Genomic DNA, 22,042 nt, shown 5'->3' with positions numbered 1-22,042 from the left:
TAAAGCTCATTTTACTGCCTCTACCTTTGATTTCCTGGGGAAGTGGTATGGACCTTCTTTGGTTTCCTGTATTCTCCTTTCACTTTTAATAAGAAATGAAGGACAATAGTTTCTTTACATTTCCAATGGGTGAGATACATATTATTTTAGCATATTAACTAGGTCAGTGTTTCCTCTAGTCAAAGAAAAGGCAACTTAATCATATTTAATCCACAATAGAAATTAAGGACCTGTACAAGGTAACTGGACAGCAGGAGCTCAGGAAAAAACTGACCTAGAACTCAAGAAATGCTGTTTAATATTTCTCTTATTTAGTCAACTTCTATTATTGCCTATTTTTTTAAAAAAAATCTAAGGATTTATATTAATAAGGAAAATGAAATTAGAGGTCTATTTTGTATAACTCCTTATAACAAGATCTTAGATACAAAAAGCAAATAAGATGCCAAATTTTAATTTTCTACCTTTAAGGAATATGTATTCAATTTGGAGAAGAGAGTATATACAAAGTTAATAAATATTTAAACCAGCTCTGTGCCTTAGAAAGATTCCTAAATAATGTTACAAATATGAAATTATTTACTAGCGTGGTCAGAGGACCACTCTGGCTTCATGGAGGAGCTGGTATGTTGTATGGGTTGCACATATGTTAAGAAGGAGTCTGTTCCATGGAAAATGCTGTGATTGAGACTGAACTATTACAGTGTCTGCTGGAGATCAAAAGAAAGATAGAGATAACTTCAAGGTTACATAAATGCCTTCATTTTTTCCTCCTTTTTGTTATTTTTTTCTTTCTACTTCTCTTCACTCTGAGTGCTTCAGTAAGTGACTTTTACCTAGTGAAATCACCATGCTTTAGGTTCTTTTTTTTTTTTTAAAGATTTTATTTATTTATTTGACAGGCAGAGAGAGAGAGGGAAGCAGGCTCCCCGCTGAGCAGAGAGCCGGATGCGGGACTCAATCCCAGGACCCCGAGATCATGACCTGAGCCAAAGGCAGAGGCTTAACCCACTGAGCCACCCAGGTGCCCCAGTGATTTAGGTTCTGATTCTCATCCTTGAAACCATGATTTCATGGAACCAAGAGTATGTTTATAGAGTGGACACAATTTAACTGAGCTCATAAATTCCTCTATAACCCAGATTTTTTTTTTTTAATTTACAATGATTGATGCCACTATCAGGCAGATGATGATGTATATGTCACCATCAATAAATTATCGGTGGAGCTCTTTCAAAATTCTTGGTGAACATGGAATCCAAATAAGGGGTAGTGGTTTATGACCCACTGTAGGAGTTACCCTCTTTCAAGGACCCAAGTACTTGCAACTGTTACTCTAACTGTGCTTTGAAAGCTCTGTCCTATTCCACCCCTTTGTACTTTCTTTTTCCCTATACAAAGTTGCATTTTTAAAACTCTGTTCTTTCCAGCCCTGAGAACAATGAGAACCCATTGATGGGTTTTAGGCCTGGAACTGGTCCCTCTTGCATTTTAAGTGGGTGACTTCTTGCTGAAGTATGGATAATTAATGTGAGCAGTGGCTTCCCAACCCATTTGATTATATTCATTATTACTAACTTATTAAATACTTTTTTTTTCCTCAACATAGCACATACCCTCCCCAATATCCATCTATTAAATTATCATCTGCATACATACATATATTTTTGTATTAATAGCATGTAATCTCATATGTAAGACAAATAATGGACATAAAATACAAAAATTTTTTTTAAAGAGTTTATTTATTTATTTGACAGACAGAGATTACAAGCAGGTAGAGGCAGGCAGAGAGAGAGAGAGAGAGAGAGGAAAGCATGGTCCCCACTGAGCAGAGAGCCCGATGTGGGGCTCGATGCCAGGACCCAGAGATCATGACCTGAGCCAAAGGCAGAGGCTTTTAACCCACTGAGCCACCCAGGAGCCCTGATAAAATACAAATTTTAAAAACTATGTAAAGGAGCACTGGGGTGGCTCAGTCAGTTAAGCATCTGACTCGTGGTTTTGGCTCAGGTCATAAGCTTCCTGTCGTGAGATTGAGCCCTGCTTCGGGCTCCATGCTCAGCTCAGGGTCTGCTTCAGATTCTCTCCACCTGACTCATACTCATTCCCTCTATCTCCCTCTCTTTCTCAAATAAATAGTTTTCAAAAAATTAAAATAAAAACTACATAAATATGCAAGTAGAATTTCAATATTTTCTTCTCTTCCCAAAAAGGATCATCTTGTGTACCCTCTGGGGTCTAATTGCCTCCCCCACCCCTACATATTTTAGAAACTGAAAAATTAGAAGAGAAATAGAAGACTCATAGGTAGCATGCCATTGTAGAAAACTAGGTAGCACTTATAATAATATACATAAAATAATCCATATATAAAATAATACATGAAATGGAATCAATACACCAAATAACTTATACATATATATATATATATATATATATATATGTGTGTGTGTAAAAGAAGTACATGGATTTGAGAATGATATAAAGATAAATTGAAGCATACCTGATTATTAAGCTATATGAGGCAGAAGAAAGGAGTCAAATGTGATTTCTCAATTTCTTATTTGAACAACTGGGGCCCTTTCAGTGAGAGAGGAAAAATAGGAAGAAGAGGGGATTTGGCATCCAGATAAGTTCAGTTTAGACTATATTTGATTTTGTGTACCTAGATAAATCTATGTGGTGATAAGCATTAGTAAGTTGGATATACAACCTTAAGACTATGGAAAGAATATAGAATAGGGTAGAGATTTTAGAATTGATGGTATATTTATGAGAGTTTGCAGGTTGATAGCCTATGGAGTATTTCTTGGCTTTATGAAATATTTGACTAAAAAATTAATAGTAACTTTTAAAAATTCATTTTCCATAAAAATAATATATTGAATTTCATTGAATAATTGGAAGTGATGGCACCACAAGATCGGAATTCTGACAGGGCAACATTTCTCTAGACCTGGGTGCCAGCTGCCCAGTTGAGACATGCTCTCCTTCAGTTCATTGCAATCCTTAGCTGGATCTCTTTACTCATTTCTGTTAACTGCCTGGTTCCCAGATATTTGAGTTTGTAATCTCCGAAAGCTATGTGAAGCCATTGATGTAGACCATGCAGAATGTGCAGGGAGAATGAAGAGGGACAGATGCTTAAAGAATTCTGATAAATGGGAGTGCCAGGGTGGCATAGTCAGTTAGAATTGGACTCTTGGTTTTGGCTCAGGTCATGAGATTGAGCCTCAGGTTGAGATTGAGCCCTGAGTCAGACTCCAAGCTGAGCCTAGAGTTTGCTTGAGATTCTCTCTTTCCTCCCTCTGGCCCTCTTGTTCATGCTCTCTCACTCTATAAGAAATAAATAAATCTTAAAAAGAAAAAAAGAATTCTGATAAATGAAGTGTTCATTGAAGAAATTTAAGGAAATGAAGGAATTGCCAGAAAAGCAGGGGAAAAAACATGAGGAGCATGGCAGAATTACACATGCTAAAGGAAGACAGTGTTTAAAGAAAGAAGGAGATGAACCAGATAGTACTTAAAGATCAAGCTAGATAAAGACCTTAACATTTCCATTAGTTGCAGTAACATGAAGGCACTTAACATCTGATTTATTTTCTCTTTTAAGAAATTCTTTAAGTCTCCTTCATAACCAAAGCTTTAATAGGCTCCATGTGTTTATGCAGTTTCTTATGTGAGGGTTTTAGAAGTGTTGTTGAAGTTGGATATTTCTTTTGCTTCCATTTAACTTAGATCTAGCAGACTTTGCCTATTGCTTGTCAACTCGTTTCACCTTTGTAGAGAGATTTATGAGGAATTTTTAAAATTATGGACTTTGTTGTTTATAAGATAGGCTGGGCTCTTATTGCTAAAAAGAAGATCATTTTAAAGCCTTGCTTAAGCCCTTCTGTGACAGGATTTTCTAATTTTAGGATCTATAATTTTCTGATTTTCTTTAATCTGACCTTAGAAGATAAAAGGTTATCTTGCTGTGATCCATGTAGCTCATGTGTCTTAAAACCTACCAAGTATCATTAACCTTTCAGAAACAATATACTGAAGAAAGTTGTGCAGTAGAAAGAAAAGAACAAATATTCATTGTTTTAAGACCAGAATCTTTGTCTATGGTTAACGACTACTAAGTAGAAAAATTAAACATGGAATTTTGACATGTTCTTACGGATTATATTTACAGTTCCTCTTCCTATCCCTTTTCACCAATAAATTTTATTTATTTCAAAGCCAGAAAATAAATGGAATTATGTCCAAAGTAATGTCATGCCTATAGTAAATTTGTCATGTTCAAAAGTCTGGTCATGAGACGAGAAGTTAGAAAGCATCGAATCTATCATGTGAATGAGCTTACTGAGAAAATCAGGAATAATGGTGAAGAAACTATTTTCCTTGTTTCTGCAATTTTATAAAAAGTATTTGTCTCGAAATTTTACTTTCAGAATCTGAAAATGAGAATGATACTTGTCCATTTTACAGAGAAGTAATGCTTGTCTACACTATAGACCAAATGTTATGAATGTTTTGGGAAAAAAAAAACCAAACCTAAATACCCAACATATGTGTCTTTCTATATGAGAGTCAAGAATTTTCACAGAAATGATTAGATCTAATTATGAATATCCTTGATAACCACGGTTACCATTGTGTCCGTGAGGAGTTGTAAGGTAACTATTTGATGAGAATTTTGATATGTTCTTTGTGTGGGTTGCTGGAAAATATTTGCTTTTCAAAAACAAACAAAAACTTCCGTGTCTAGAAACATTTGTGATGGAAGAGTAAGAACAGTAGAGCCTGATAACAATCTATTTTCATATTCTTTAACAAAATACAGAAATAATTGCAGAAAAATATTGAATTTAGAGAATAACTAAATGTAATATATCAACAGACTTAGGAGTCACAGTACTAATATTTGCATCCATAATAAAAATCAAAACATTTAAAACGTCTTATGAATGTTTCATTATCTTCTGAACAAAAGTAGCCCTCAACTTAAAGGTATTGACACTGAATATATCTTTGTTGGTCAAAGTGAATTTTCTGACCAAATTCAAATGAAATTAAAAATAGGAATGGGTTAATACAGATAGAACAGATTTTCATTTTGTTTAAAATCAAGGTGACATTTTATCTCCTTTAGCTAGAAGGAATTTGAAACAACTACTATCAACACCCCACCCCCACCACAACAACAAAACCAGCAACCAACAAATACACATTGACTTCCTTGTTTATATTATGACAAGTACTACATCTGTTCCCACATTTTCTTCTTTTTCATCTTCAAGTTTTTATGTAAAAATTTGTAAAGGCTTATATATTCAGTTTAATATACATACAGAAAAGTATACAAAGCATAAGTGTAAGGCAAAGAATTTTCATGACGTGAACACACCAGTGTAAATGCCACTGAGCACCCCTTCCCCCCAACTTCTCAGCAAGTTCCATACAGTCACTGTCTGCTCATGGTATCCTGACTGCTAGCTTCATGGAATCATTCATAGTTGAAATTCTACAACTATGTTCTTTTAAAAAAAAATCTGGCTCCTTTCATTCTTTGTTTATGAAATTGACCCAGGTTCTGCTGTGTGGCAGACTGTTCATTCTTCTTGCTCCATTGTGCAGCTATACCATACTTTACCTATCGATTCTATTCATGATGGTCATTGGGTTCTTCCTCCTCTGGGTTATTATCAGTAGTGCTATTATGAACTTGTTTAAAATATATTTTTAAAAACCCATATAAGCATATCTGTTGGATGTATCTAGGAATGGAATTGCTGGCTTCTAGTTTCTGCATAATTTTAGACTTAGTAGCTTTTAGGAGTTTTCTAAAGTGGCTTACCAACCGAATCACCTTTGAGCAGTGCCGAAAGGTTCCTGTTGCTCTGTATCTTCTCCAACCCTTTGATATCCTTTGTGATTTTTTTTTTCTTCATAAACCATACTAGGGAGGTCAGGTGGAATCTCACTGTACACTTAATGTACACTTAATGTACACTTCTCTGATGACCAGTGAGGCTGAACATATCTTTGTTTATTGAACATTTTGATTTCTTTGTGTATGTGAAAATCATTTGTCTAATTTTGAGTAGTTATTATTAATATTTAGATAGGACTCTTTTGTCAATTATATGTTTCTCCCAATGTGTGTTTCCTTTTCCCCTTTGTTAGTGATCTCTCTTCATGAACGCAGGTTTTAATTTCTCTTTTTCTTTATCCTTTGAGCATTTTGGATCCTGTTTAAATTTTTTGCTTGCTCTAAAGTATTGAAGATATTCTCTAGTTTCTACTAAAAACACCCCTTTAACCTTAGACCTAAATATCAAAGATAAAACAATAATCTAAAATAGAACTTTTATATAGTATTAGGGAAGAGTCAAGATTCAGTTTCTTCCATATGTACATCCATTTGACCCAGCAGCATTTATTGAAAACATCATTCATTCCCCACTGCTGTTTAAATCTTATTTAAATCTTACCTGCATATCCAATTTCCAAATATGGTTGTATTTCTTTCTAAAATTATTGTTTTGTTCCATCTATTTGTTTATTCTTGTGTAGTTATCACACTGTCTTAATTAATACAGAGTGTGAGTTTGTCAGTGTTGTTTTTTATTGAAGATGGGCTTGATTATTCTTGGCTTTTGACATCTCCCTATAAAGTTTAGAATCAGCCTACCATTTCCTACTACAGATACATCTCCTAGAATTTTTGACTAGGGTTATATTAAATCTAAGAGTGAGTTTGGGGATTATTGATATCTTTAGAATATTGAATCTGCCAGTCCATTAAAGTGTTCAATCTCTTTGTGTCTTTTATATCTCTGATTGTGTGTGTGTTTGTGTTTATCTCTTGGCCTTGCTCATCTTTTGTTAACTTCATTCCTGTTTATTTAATATTTTCAGATGCTTTTGTAAAAATCAAGTATTTTTAAGCTTTATTTTCTAATGATACGTTGCTTATTTATAGAAATACAACTGATTTTATATTAGTTTTATATTCTGAAACTATGTTGAATTCTCTTATTTCTTCTCATAGTTTAACATGTAAATTATTTTGTATTTCTTTCATATAAAATCATGTCTAAGGCAAATACTGTTATAATTTTTGTTTTTGATTCTTCTTATGATTATGAAATATATTTTAAAACAGTTGTAGCATGTCTTTTATGTCTTTATTTCTAATAAACTTCTGGCTATAGAGAAAAATAAAATAATCACTTGAACTCCCACCATGATCAGTTCTTATCAGTTAAACTGTATTGATCTCTCCAGACATTTTAGATAGTTTTTAGCATTGGATCATAAAGGACATACAATTTCAAAAATGCTATTCCCATTTAAGTATGTCATGGACACTTTTCCATGACAATATTCTTTTGTACAACTGTGAATTGCTGTTAAAATATTATAATCTTTGAATATAATATGTCTTATGATTACCATTGAGCATATTTATTTTTAATTTTTTACTGTTATGAACAACACTGTATTGAAGAGACTTATGGATGGATATATGTGGTGCTGTGTGTTTATTTATTTATTTTTGACATAATTTTGTGAGGTAAAATTCCTAGAAGTAGGCTTTCAGGGTCAAAAAATATAGGCTTTTGAAACTTGCTGCCAAATTGCCTTTTAGAAATTCTGTATAAATTCTCATTCACACCAGAAGTATATGACTTTTCAAACACTAGCCTTTGTTGAAATTTTTTTTTTTTTTTTTTTTTGGTGACACTCTCCTAACAATTTTTGTCTTCCATTCCTTTTACTTTATTTTATTTTTTTAAACTGCAAGATTTTCAAATTGGAATACCCAATACACTCTTCTACTTTTGTGGAAGAGGAGAAAAGCCTGAAAGATTTGAGTGACATGTCAGTTGCTGACCTACTGACACCTTTTCAGTTTTGTTTCCGCGTATCTATTTTTATCTGAAAGGACACTCACACTGTTTTCAAGACAATAAATAAAGTTACTCTTATTTTCTTGGTAAACAGACCAAGACTTCTCATCTAACAATAAAATAATGTATTAAGTTCTTATCTTTCCTGACATGATATGAACAGACTGTTACTCTTTTTCAGTCCTCAAAAGATTTCTATGTAGTAGAGATAGCAGGTGGAGCACAAATACTGGGCTCCTCCTCCATGTAACACTCCCTTGCTTTCCCTAGACACAGTTTAATTTAGTTATACAAATCTTAGTTGCACACCTTGTTTGTTTTGGGTAAAGGTGAATAAGATACAATTCCTGTTCTTAAGGAGGGGTTTCTAAGGCACATCCATCTTTTTCTATAATAACTTTTGCACATGGCACAACACAACTTATTTACAAGTCTTTACACTTAATTAGATTGTGACTTTATTTATATTTCTGTTCTGAACTTACCAAAATGCCTGAACATATATAGTCTTTCTTTGGCAAATTATTTAACCTCCTTAGCCTTCAGTTTTCCCATCTGTATCATGAAAATAAATATATTATCTGCCTCATGCTATTATTGTGACAAACTCCAGTAATAGATATTCTAATAGCATTTGGTGATTGGCGGAAAGAGTAGATAATCAACCAATCAATGAATCAATAAAAATGACATCAATAAATGGCAGCTCTTATTCCTACTAGAAGTTTAAAAAATCCTGAAATCATTACTATTTTAAGTGTCTAGCTAACCATTGGCCTTGTATTCCATTCTTTGTGGATTAACAACTACTTGTACTTTTAGTAGATTTTAAAGTTAATTCAACTTGTAATTAAAGTGATTTATAATTGTAAGTGGCAAAAAGGACCGATTAAAGTGTTTTTGGGTTGGTGAGAGCTTGAAGCTTTTATGTTCTGTTCTATTCCTTTTCTTTTTCTTCCTCGTTTCTATTCCCAGGTCTCTGCCAGCACAATGAAGTTTGTATGTATTTGTGAAACAATTTTCATTAATATTTTCTCTGACTTCATCTCTAGGGAAAGAGAATAGAAACTACTACTCTCTGTTGTTGCTATAGCTTAATTAAAGGTGTCAAAATCTATCCTCTCCTTCACCTCCCCCACCCCCCCCACACATACACACACACACATCAGGAAAGAAGGTAGCAACCTGAAATCTTGAAATCCTCTTTGGAAAGGTTAGCTCCTTAGTGCAACAGTCTTAGAACTTTTTTTTTTTTTTTTTTTTTTTTTAAGAAGTCCTTGCATGCCATTTCTGTTCTTCACTCATGAAAACCTCTTCGTTCCCACCATTTTCTATGGTGGGTGGCTCAGCTGATAAAGAAAAAGTATCTGTTGTACAAATTTTATATGTAGTTAGTTAACCCGATAATGCCCTTTCTTCTTAATCCCTGTTAAAACCCTTAATTAAGCTTGTTTGGACCTTTATCACAAGTGAACTGTGAACAAGTGTCATTTACACAAGTACCAGGGAAATGTGGCCTATTCCTTTGTAAATTATTGTTCCAAAGTGGTATGTGAGACTAGAAGTTCATACATTTTTTAAGAATTTGTTCTGGGAAATCATTGCGTATTGAGAAGAGTTATGATCTGCAAGCGCCTTAAATATTGGGATGAAGATAACTTTTTTATGATAACATATCAAAGGTGTCTAACCAGTTGATTTACTTTTTATTCTTCATATGCAAGACCAGTTTCTCTTAACATGTGCATACAAAAGTAAAACATATTCTTAAATCAGTAGTTTTTGTATAATTTTTTAAAAATTTGAATATTATGGTTTATGTCCCTTTTATGCATTGAATATTTGAACCTTAATTTGGAAAAGAAAAATGTGCTGCTTAAGCATTACTTTCGCGGTAACTGTAATGAAACTGGACACAATTGCATATTTTCACTTTGCCATAAATCAATAGCCTTTTAACATTATCATAAGAAGTTTTCCTTGTTTTCTTAAAACAGCAGCATTTTGTTAACCTTAATCAGAGCCTGACGTGTGTTTCTTCTAAACGGCGTCTGATGTGGTGTGTCTCTTCGGTTCTCTGTGGTTTCCTGTTTTTTTCATACATAGAGGAAAGCCTTTTGATGTATTCAGCCTCATATTTTTCTTTCTTTTAGTGGTATATCAAACCTAAACTTTCTTATAAAATAGCATAGTATCGTCAGCCTGCCCCACCATTCATTTATTTGTCTTGCCGTAGATCACTCCTCTGAATTCCTCCAGTACTTCCTTGTATATCCCACCCCACCCCACCCCAGGTATTTTTTTTTTTTTTAAGTATTACACGTCTTATTTCTACCCCGTGTGTATCTTTATCAGGGACAGATGGTATCGTGTATTTTCATAATTGTATTTATCCACAGTGCCTTAGCAATTAGGAGATCAGTGACTCTCAAAGTGTTGCCCCCAGATCAGCCAGCAGCGTCAGCATCACTTGGGAACTTGTTAGAACTTTAAGTTCTCCAGCCCCACCTCAGTCATAGTGAGTTAGAATATTCTGGGTTGCGGACCAGCAATTTCTGTCTTAACAAGCCCTTCAGTGATCCCTATGAATGCTCAAGTTTGACAACCACTGCAGTAGATAATTACTGAATGAATATGTAATTGTACACTTATGGCAATGCTTCACCGGGAGGATTAGTATAGCATAGGGCCAACGTACTCCATTCTGCCCGAGTCTTTTACTTCTTAAGAGATACTAATAAAGAAAAACCTAAGGCTTAAATATTTATAATCTCATAAGAGGGTATGTATAGCTCTTATGATGTCCTATTGTGAAAACAGCAGCTTAAAATTTTAAAAACGTGAATGATTTCTTTCTTTCACCTATTCAGGAGTAGGCATTTAACATTCCAAAAGGAGGAAAATGAACTAAGGGAGGAATAATGAGTATTACTTATTTTCATGGTGGGTTAGGAGGTGGTGAGTGTCAGAAACTGGTCAGGTGGAGGACAGACTGGGAGACTTCCTTGGATATCATTTTTTTTCCTCTTCTAAATTTTTAAACTATGTAAATCTGTTACTTAATAAAAATTTTGCTGCATGATATTTAAGAAAAATAAAAAGTTTTGAATAAATATGTTTCTATATGCTAGCCAGTGTTGTCGGTTAAACAATTTAAAATTTCCCTTTGTATTAATACAAAAAGTTAGATAATGCACTCTTTTTCTGCAGAATACAAGGGGGGTAATGGCTAAAATGCCTTCCTGACTTTCCACCTGAGCTTTCTCAAAATGGTGGATTACTCTTTTGTGCCATGAATAAAGAATTCCTATTATTGTGTGCACCCATAGTCTTAGAGTTATTTTAAGGAAATAAAGAGGGGGAAATTTTAACTTGATTCAAAGGCAAATGATCTTATGTACACAAGGGGTCAGACACACAGAACTTTGACCTCATCCTTTCTTTTGGATGTATTTTTGGAAATATCTTGATAGCCAAGGATTGTTTGAGAGAGAAATTGACTTAGATTTTTGTCCCATTCTTAGCAAATGGAAAATAAGCCAGTTAGCAAAACCCATTACCGGTGTTCTAAATTATGAACAGCTATTAGTCTTTTTTGTCAACTATTTGTCTTTTAGTACAAATGCAATTGATTATATTAATGTTATGATTGAACTGTGCTGTTTCAGTGGAAGCTAGTCTTAAATGACACTTGATTCAATTCCTTTTTTTTTTTTTTTTTTTTCCTTTTCCTTGCACAGAACTATTGTACCATGGAAAGTATTCAGACAGTGCCTTCATGAGGTTCATCAGATTAGCTCTGGCCTGGAAGCAATGGCTCTGAAATCAACAATTGATTTAACTTGTAATGATTACATTTCAGTTTTTGAATTTGATATTTTTACCAGGCTTTTTCAGGTAAGCTTCCTATGTGCTTCATCCTTTCCTCTCTCCTGATCTCCCTCCCTGTGTGTGCATGGGAGGTGCATGGGTTCATTTGTGTGTACGTGTGCATGTACAGCTCTCTCACAGACACAAACATATGAGAAATCATCTCATTTTTGGTAGTCTCTAATTTTGAAGTCGCTGGTGTAAGTTTTTGGTCACTGCTGTATCACTGCTGTATGCTGAGGGCTTAAGTTCGAAGGACCAAGTGGTATGAGGCTGGTGATTGCTTGTTAGCTTTGAGAAGATTCAGGCAGAAGAGCTTGGTTTCTGAATTTCCTATTTAGTTTTTCATTTTAATTTGTCTTTTTAGCCCGGTGACTAACAGAATGCAAATTTTACAGGTGGGTGTTTGCTGAGGTTGTATCCCAACTTCTCGAACCCTTTGTCTCCTACATTCATTTGGTGAAAAAGGAAATAGTAAACTTGGCCATAAAGAGTAAATTTATCAGGTTCTCTCTAGGAGATTCCAATGGTGTATACTGTTTTACAACTTATATTGCTCATTCAATCATATGTTATAAACATTTTTTCATGTCAGTAAATCTTTTTCATTAATAAAATTATTAATTTTCATTTGCTACATTTAATTTAACAAATTCCTCTTTTGGAAAATTTAGGCTTTGTTTTTGTTTTTCCTTTCTTGTTTCTTCACTAATATGTATGACTGTGACATTAACCTTCTAGTCCTGTTGTTTTTATTTTTTAATCTGTCCTTTATAAATTTCTTCACATAGCTTTTCAGAAGCAAGTGTCATTGAATGATGAAAGCTGGATGCTATCATTTTATTCTTTTGTAGATCTTCATGGAATTAGACATGAAGACTTGAAATTTGTGTCTTGAATTTGACTCTGCCACTAAATTGTATATCATCTATGACATTCAATTCAAGTAGTCACACAATGAAAGAATTCCACTTAAAATCTTTATGATTGTAGTAATATAAATTCTGTAGTAAGTGAGGTAAATTGATCAGAAAACAGACTTGCTTGTATTCTGCTGCAATTTTTTTATTATTTTAGTTTGTAGTAAGATTTATTCTGTTTGAAACATGCTTTCAACAAATTTTGGAGTATAATATTGGTTTTCATGTTTCCCTTGTTATAAGAATTTCCCTTCTCTGATTTATGATTCTCCTTTTACAAGGATCTGGTGACTGATTTATGTAAGAAAATCAAATTGTGTGGGATTAACTTTTAATTTATGAAAGGACCTGTTAACAGAAGGCAAATTAACTCTTGTCAACCATACTTATAGAATACATTTTATTTTATTACAACTTTAAGATCATAATTCTACCTGGGTGTATAGGATAAGAAACTAGATTAATGATTGCAGAAATTGTGCTTTTTGCTTTTTTTCAGTTTACACTAGTTTCATGATTATTCCCTTGGTATATATAGGCACATCTAGGAGATGCTACAGGGTCATTCAGTTCCAGACCAGTGCAATAAAGTGAATATCACAATAAAGCAAGTCAGAATTTTTTTTCTTTTGGTTTTCTAGTGCATCTAAAAGTTACATTTACACTATACTGTAGCCTATTACATGTGTAATAGCATCATGTCCTAAAAAAGCAATGTATACACCTTAATTTAAAAATACTTCATTGGTAAAAAAAAAAAAAAAAAAAGCTGACCATCACCCGAGCTTTCAATGAATTGTAATCTTTTTGCTGGTGGAGAGTCTTTGCCTCAGTGTTGCTGACTGCTAACTGATCAGGGTGGTGAAGGCTGGAGTGGTTGCAGCCATTTCTTAAAATAAGATAACAATGAAGTTTGCTGCGCTCATTGATCTTCTTTCACCAACAGTTTTTCTGTAGCACATGATACTGTTTGAAAGCATTTGACCCACAGTAGTACTTTCAGTATTGGAGTCAATCCTCTCAAACCCTGCTGCTGCTTTATCAACTAATATTCTAAATCTTTTATTGTCATTTCAGCAGTTTTCACAGCATCTTCACCAGGGATACATTCTCTGTCCAGAAACTATTTTCTTCACCCATTCCTAAGGAGCAACTCCTCAGCCTTTACAGTTGTTATCATGAGATTGCCGTAATTCAGTTCCATCTGCAGGCTCCGCTTCTAATTCTAGTTCTCTTGCTGTTTCCACCACATCTACAGTTACTTCCTCCACAGAAGCCTTAAACCCCTCAAAGTCATCCATGAGAGCTGGAATCAACCTCTTTCAAACTCCTGTGAATATTGGTATTTCGACCTCTTTCCATGAGTCACAAATATTCTTAATGGGATCTAGAGTAGTGAATCCTTTCCAGAAAGTTTTCAGTTAACTTTGCCCAGATCCATCAGAGGAATCACTATCTAAGGAAGCTACAGCCTTACAAAATGTATATTTTTAGTAATAAGACTTGAGGGTGCCTGGGTGGCCCAGTGGTTGAGCATTCAGCTCTTACTTTTGGTCCAGGTCATGATCTCATGGGTCATGAGATGGAGCCCTGCATCAGGCTCCACACTCAGTGGGGAGTCTGCTCCAAGGACTCTCTCCCTCTACTCCTCTCATGCTCTTTCTCTCTCTTTCAAATAAAAAAAATCTTTAAAAAAAATAAAAAGACTTGAAAGGTGAAATTATTCCTTGATCCATGGGCTGTTGTGTTGACAAGAATGAAAGTAATTAATCTCATTGTACATCTCCATCGGAGCCCTTGGATGACTGTGCATCAACAACAAGCACTGATATTTTTGAAAGGGAGCTTTTGCCTGGAGAAGTATGTCTAAAAAGTAGGCTGAAACTCTTCAGTAAACCAGTTTGTAAACAGGCGGGTTGTCATCCAGGCTCTGTAGTTCCATTTCTAGAGCACAGGCAGAGTAGATATAGCATAAATCTTGGGCCCTAGAATTTTCAGAATGGTAAATGAGCATGGACTTCAACTTAAGTCACCAGCTGCATTAGCCCCTAACAAGAGAGTCAACCTGTCCTTTGAAGCTTTGAAGCCAGGAACTGACTTCTCTTCCCTAGCTATGAAAGTCCTAGGTGTCATCTTCTTCCAACAGAAGGCCGTTTAATCTCCACTGAAAACCTCTTGTTTAAGGTAGCCACCTTCATTAGTGGTTATAGCCAGATCTTCTGGATAACTTGCTGCAGCTTCTACATCAGTCAGCACCTGCTGCTTCACCTGGCACTTTTATGTTACGGAGATGGCTTCTTTCCTTAAACCTCATGAGCCAACCTCTGCTGGCAGTTCTTCCGCAGTTACCTGACCTTCTCAGCCTTCCTAGAATTTCTTCCGCAGTTACCTGACCTTCTCAGCCTTCCTAGAATTAAGGAGTTAGGGCATTGCTCTAGATTAGGCTTTTGTTTAAGAGAAGGTTATGGCTGGTCTGGTCTGCTCTCCAGACCAGTGAAACTTTCTTTGTATCAGCAATAAGGCTGTTTTGCTTTCTTATCATTTGTGTGCTCCTTGGCCTAACACTTTTCATTTCCTTCAAGAACTTCTCCTTTGCTTTCACAATTTGGCTGTTTGGTGCAGGAGGCCTAGCTCTCTGTCTGTGTTGTCTTTCAGCTTGCCCTCCTCGTTCAGCTGAATCATTTCTAGTCTTTGATTTAAAGGAAGCTAAGTGTGAGGACTTTCTTTCACTTGAGCATGTAGAGGACATCATAGGGTTATTAATAGGCCTAATTTCAATATTGTTGTGTTTCAGGGAATAGAGAGCCCAAAGAAAAGGAGAGAGATGGGGGAACAGCTGGTCAGTGGAGCAGTCAGAACACACATTTATGGGTTACCTTTAACATCTTATGTGGGTGCAGTTTGTGATACCCCTGAAAATTTATAGTAGCAACATTAAAGATCACAGATTACTATAACAGATAGAATGATGATTTAAATATCTGAGATATTTTAAGAATCACCAAATATGGCATGCAGTGGTGGCTCAGTCAGTTAAGTGTCTGACTCTTGACTTTGGCTTAGGTCATGATCTCAGGGTCCTGATATCAAGCCCCGTGTCTCGGGCTCAGTGCTCAGTGGGGAGTCCGCTTGAGATTCTCTCTCCCTATCCCGCTGCTCCTCCCCCTGCTTGCTCTCTCTCTCTCTCTCTCAAAGAAATAAATGAATCTTTAAAAAAAAATTTACCAAAATAATGTCAGAGACTTGGAGTGAACAAATGCTATTGGAAAATGGTGCATGATAGAATTGTTCAGTGTAGGGTTACCACAGAACTTCAGTTTGAAAAAAACAAAAACAACAACAATAAAGTATCTATGAAGTGCAGTAAAGCAAAGCACAATAAAACGAGGTATGCCGGTGTACGCCATTAGCTTACTCTTCTCAATGATTTTAATGATACATTTTGTAAAAAGATTATGTTAGCCGATACTATTTTTATAGTATTTTATAATACCATTTTATAATAGAACCTCTCCTTTCTGTAAAGGTTTTTGATAATTTTACAATAGTTCATTTCACATAACACAAAGACATTTAAAGTAGTAGAAGTTTTGTTTCTTTCCCTTGTGAAAGAAGAGAAAAAAATTATTTTCCTGCCTTAAACCTAACTGTTCATTCTAGGAAGAGTGTGTTTTTTATGGGGAGCCTGGATGACTTTTTAAATACTAGAATGCCTCAGTTATATGTGAAAGTTATGCGGGCACCTTAATGTTGGTTAAACACTTATCCCAACTGTTATTTAATATGTGCACATATTTTCTTATAAGCTGTTTCATTTAAAAACAGTGCAGGTAATCTTAATACTCTAAGTTATGTGTGTCTTATTTATGTTTCCTGAGATGAGAGGAAAAGAATCATTTTAAGTAGAGTTACCATGAAAAAATTTTTTATTTATTTTTTGTTATGTTATGTGAGTCTCCCTACAGTACATTATTAGTTTTTGTTGTGGTGTTCTGTGATTCATTTTGTGTGTGTAACACCCAGTGCTCCTTGCCATACGTGCTCTCCTTAATACCCATTACCAGATATTTAAATCATCATTTTATCACCCATCCTCCTATCCGCCTCCCCTCTGAAACCCTCAGTTTGATTCCCAGAGTCCATAGTTCTCTCATGGTTCATCTCCCCCTCTGATTCCCCCCCTTCATTTTTCCCTTCCTTCTCATCATGTCCTCCATGCTATTCCTTATTTACCACAAATAAGTGAAACCATATGATAATTGTCTTTCTGTGCTTGACTTATTTCACTTAGCATAATTTCCTCCAGTCCCTTCCATGTTGATATAAAAGTTGGGTATTCATCCTTTCTGATGGCTGAGTAATATTCCATTATATTTATGGACCACATCTTTATCCATTGTCTGTTGAAGGGCATCTTGGCTCTTTCCACAGTTTGGCTATTGTGGACACTGCTGCTATGAACATTGGGGTGCATGTGGCCCTTCTCTTCACTACATCTCTATCTTTGGGGTAAATAGCCAGTAGTACAATTGTTGTACTACTCTATAGTAGGGTAGAGGGTAGCTCTATTTTTAACTTTGAGGAATCTCCACACTGTTTTCCAAAGTGGCTGCACCAGCTTGCATTCCCACCAATGGTGTGAGAGGGTTCCCCTTTCTCCACACCTCTCCAACATTTGTTTCTTGCCTTGTCAATTTTTCCTATTCTAACCGGAGTAAGGTGGTATCACAATGTGGTTTTGATTTGAATTTCCCTGATGGCTAATGATGATGAACATTTTTTCATGTGTCTGTGAGCCATTCATATGTCTTCTTTGGGGAAGTATCTGTTCATGTCTTCTGCCCGTTTTTTGACTTGTTTTTTGGTATTGAGTTTGAGAAATTTTAAATAACAAAACCGAAAAATACCTGTGGACCAAACATGCCTAGTCTCTTTTATTTTTTCATTTTTTTTTTCCTGTCTCTTTTAAAGGATATAATTGTGGAAGTAAATGAATAACTCTCGTTAGCTCCGTTACACCTCTGTGATTCTTCACTTCTTTTGGTTTCATTATTCAGATGCTTTAACTAATCATACATGTACCTTAAAATTAGTTTCATGCATAGAAAAGTAAATGTATTAACTTTTACTGATATTTTATTTTTATACAACTTTAAAAATTGAGTAGTAGGTTTTAAGTTATAATTATGCATCCTGTATGAAAAATATTTTATGAGTACTGTAACTGAATGAACATATATTCCTCTGCTGTCACAGTGGTGATGGTTCATTAGCAGTGAATTCTAACACCTCTAAGTTGGTGGTAGTGGGATATTTAGCAGAATGGGCTCTGAAAGTGGGTGAGGTACATGCTCAAGATTAGAATCTCACATAGCAGAAGGGTTGGAGAACTCATCACTGGGGACTAGGAGATGAAGTTGAGAATTGTCTGGGAAATGAAAGAAGGGAAGAAAAGACCATAAAGCTGGTTACTAGTTACGTTCTTTTCCTTGCTTCCCTTATCCTCACATTCTGCGAGAACTTGAACAAATGCTGGGAAGTCATTGGAACAGTCTTGCAGTGGCTACCTCCCTCATTTCCTCTTTCTTCTGCCTTTAATCTTCTCTTTCTCCTCTCCAGGTAGTTCAGAGATGTTGCGATTGGCAGGTGCTAAAATCCTGGAACGGAAATAGGGGGATTTTTCTTCTCTTTTCCCTCTCCCTGGGGCTTTTGCTCTGCTTCTCCTTCCATTTCCCCACTACTAGAGAAGATTGGGTTACTGAGAAATGGGGCAAGAGATCTGAGGGGTGGTGGCATAAGGAATATGTGATTTGGGGGAATCTATTTGTGACTATGGAATAGGGAGCAAAACAAGAAGAGGAAAGTCATCTGTTATAGTGAGGAATAAGAGAATGGATCTGGACAGACCAGTCCAGACCCCTCTTTTAACAGAAGTTATAAATCAGTAAAGGGCTATTCTTGAAATAGTAGTATTTTGGAAGAATGGAATAGCTTCCTCAATTCACTCAATTTCTGTAGTCATTTAAGAATCTCTAAATAATTTTGTGTTAGTGGGTGTGAAAACATTTCCTTTAATCTAAAAACAAATTGCAAAAATATTCTTATTCTCCAAAGCATTTTATTTTGCCTTCTTCAAGCCATTAGTTGGCAAAATTCTTTAAGCAAAACAAAACTTAAAAAAAAAAAACAAAAACCAACAACACGTAACTACCATGTGTTTCTGAATGTGGGTTGCATTCACTAGAAAAACAGGACACAGACTCTTTCTATTACACAAATATTTTTGTAGTTAGAAGCTAGCCCTCTGGATTATGTACCAAGAAATGGTTGCTTAATACTGTAGCAGTTGGCTCAGAACTACAGTTTCTTTCTTTTTTTTTTTTTAAGTTGTATTCCGATCTGCACATTGGTTCTCTGTAAAGTTCAGCATTTTTTTAAACAACTCTTCCATTAGTTTTTGTAGACTTTATGGAAGTGACCCAAATATTTTATATTCTCTCCATCCTTGTTCTTTGTAGATGGGGAAGTAGAACAAAACAAAACAAAACCCATCGCCTCTACTAGCAGTTATTTCTCATTAAAAAATATATATATATATATACACTGATATTCCAAGTATTGTTTATGTAATTTTTAGTCATGATTTTAGATGAAAATTAGAAACACCTCCCCACCCCACCCCACCAAATACTTGGACACAACCTCTTGTAATAGTGTCCTCCAGAGCTCCTTTTTGCCCAATTAGATATTTTAGCGTGCCGGGGGAATACCCCGAAGGTTTTTCTTGTTATGTCAGAAAAGGTTAAAGATCTCTTCATTACTAAATCTTTCTTTCCCTGTTATCCTCATCTCAAGAGATATAATCCTTGAAGAATTCTGCCTTGTGAATCTGAAACTTGCTTAACAATAATGAGGAACAAGTCTCAAAGCAAACAAAAGCAAGAGCCCTCTACCAATGATCATATCTAGGATGACCACTTCAGTAACGCTCACTTGGCAACATCAAATACCTTTTTTCTTCTTTTCTATAGAAGATATGAGTTAATAATCTGGCACATCAGATAAGAGTATGCTGCCAAGTCCTTGGAATAAATGTAGCTTCAGCCTTATGTTCGAGATGATTCATGCACATCCTCAAGCAAAACTGTCTATCACTGACTGCCTTTTTTTTTCTTGCCCTGGTAACTGGAGGGGTAACTGAGCACCTGAAAGAATGGTACAAACTCGGTGTGTGTTCATTTGTGTATTTCTGTGTAAGATCTTTAACGTACTCACTACTAAATCATAAACCTTCTGTAATTGTGCAAGAATTAACCAAATGTGAGCCCAGTAGTATGTTACCATGGAAAGAATGGTAGGTTGGGAGCCAAGGCCTTTTAAACAAGTTACTAGTTAGAGGAGCTTTTCAACAATTACACCTCCCTGATCACTGTATTCTGAGACTGCATCAGTGCTGGTATCCCTTTGGTGAGCAAGACAGGCACGTTCCTTATTCTCATGTAGCTTCTGGTTAGTGTGTGACCAGTGCCAAATCACTTACATTCCTGGTATAGCTTCTTGTTCTATAAAATTAGATACCTTAAAGGTACAGAGGTGAACAAAACAGACCACGGGAGATAAGGAATATGATGAGAGCTAACAGTTTTCAATAGAGTGGTCTGAGAAGGCTTCATTGAGGAAGGAACACTGGAAAGCAATCACTTAGGTCATTGGAGGAAGAATTCTGGTAGAGGCACCAGCAAATATAAAGACTCTGGGGCAGGGGAGTACCTTTGTTTTCAAGCCCACTACAAAGAAGCCAGGGTGCCTGGAGAAGAGGCAGAAAGTAGAGAAGTCACAACAGATGGGGAGGAAAGGGAACTGGGCATCAACCCTGTAAAGTCCTTTTAGACCATTTGTAAGGACTTTGGCTTTTACTCAAAGTTAGAGGGTTTTGAACAGAAAAGTGATGTGTTTTATGTTTCAGAATTACCGCAAATGCTGTGTTGGGAATAGAATTTGTGATGAAAGTATGTAGTTTTTCTTTTTGTTCTATGTATTCTGTCCTGTTTTCTGCCTAATATCTCTCTAAAAAGAGAGCAAGGTATTGCATGTTTGCTGTTAGATGGTAAAGGTTGACCTAAGCTACTGAAGCTCAGATTCACTTAAAAAATATCTAGGAGATTTCAGTAACTATATTAAATGATGTGTTGGGGTATAATTGGTGGTTGATGTTATCTAGATAATATCTTTTCATTTATTCATATTTTTAGCCTTGGGGCTCTATTTTACGGAATTGGAATTTCTTAGCTGTCACACATCCGGGTTACATGGCATTTCTCACATATGATGAAGTTAAAGCACGACTGCAGAAGTATAGCACCAAACCTGGAAGGTAAGACTTTTCAGCAGCAATATTATGTGGTATATCTAATGAGGAAAAGTCCTCTCTTGTTCATTTTTAAGTAAATCAGTAACACCCATGGGGGCAGAGGGAAGAAAATGCTAATAGACCACATTCTTAATTGAATCCTTTTAATCCATTCATTATACTTATACTGAAACTCTGTGTTCATGTAGTGAAGGAGGATATGGTCCCATGTAATCTGATAAACTTAGAAATTCATTAAGTCTCAGTGCTCTGATTTTCAAATTGGTAGAGGGTATTGTCTGTTTCATGACACCTGTGTTTGTGTATAAAATTTTATGTGTATATTGGAATACTTGAATATTTTGCTGAAGACAAAATAAATCAGTTTCATGTTCAGTATTTTAGGGTATTTTTCAAGATCTTCAATTTGGTTCTATGATAAACACTTATAATTACATACAATATAAACAAATATAAGTACATATAAGTATACATATATGTGTATGTTGAGCACACATAAGTATATAAACATACATAAGCCCATTGTTACAATCCAACCAATTTCTTGTCCTTAAGAATTTCTTCTGAAATAAAAAAAAAAAAAAAGAATTTCTTCTGCAGTACCTTGTCATTCTTTGTAGCTTCAGAATTTATGTTTTAGTTCCCAGATGATGAAACTAGGTGAAACTCAGAGATTGGCTGTTTGGTCAGCCCATGTGGCTTTGGCTGAGATATCATACCTTATCAATGACAGATCTGGGATCAGAAAATCCGTTTCTTTCCTCATTCATGCATTGTCCCCATGTGCCATTTAGAAATGCATTACATAGTAGGCATTTGTGCTGTGGCAAGCAGTGTGCTGGGTATGGCAGTAGTGACGGTGGACACCTGTCCTCCTCATACAGTGATATTTTAGTAGGAGATGCCATCCCAACATCCACGAGTACTCTGATTTCCATATATAGGAGCACTTCATTATAGGAATGCATTTGGTT

General features: G+C 35.4%; 1 protein-coding gene across 7 annotated transcripts in view; it reads left to right on the top strand.

Moving 5' to 3' along the window:
• Positions 1–22,042, top strand: part of CBLB (Cbl proto-oncogene B) — a 215,759-nt gene that overhangs the window by 96,747 nt on the left and 96,970 nt on the right. For 6 of the 7 annotated variants that reach the window (XM_032852101.1, XM_032852100.1, XM_032852099.1 and 3 more), the window contains 2 exons: positions 11,648–11,804; positions 20,950–21,071. In XM_032852101.1, the coding sequence (XP_032707992.1) occupies positions 11,648–11,804; positions 20,950–21,071 (279 nt within the window). The remainder of the gene's footprint in view (positions 1–11,647; positions 11,805–20,949; positions 21,072–22,042) is intronic. The other variant, XM_032852104.1, reaches the window with a different exon arrangement.

This window comes from Lontra canadensis, unplaced genomic scaffold (assembly GCF_010015895.1).
Source record: "Lontra canadensis isolate GAN:19392208 unplaced genomic scaffold, GSC_riverotter_1.0 scaffold6, whole genome shotgun sequence".
In the NCBI taxonomy this organism is placed as follows: domain Eukaryota; kingdom Metazoa; phylum Chordata; class Mammalia; order Carnivora; family Mustelidae; genus Lontra; species Lontra canadensis.
This window is presented reverse-complemented; position numbering and strand designations above follow the sequence as displayed.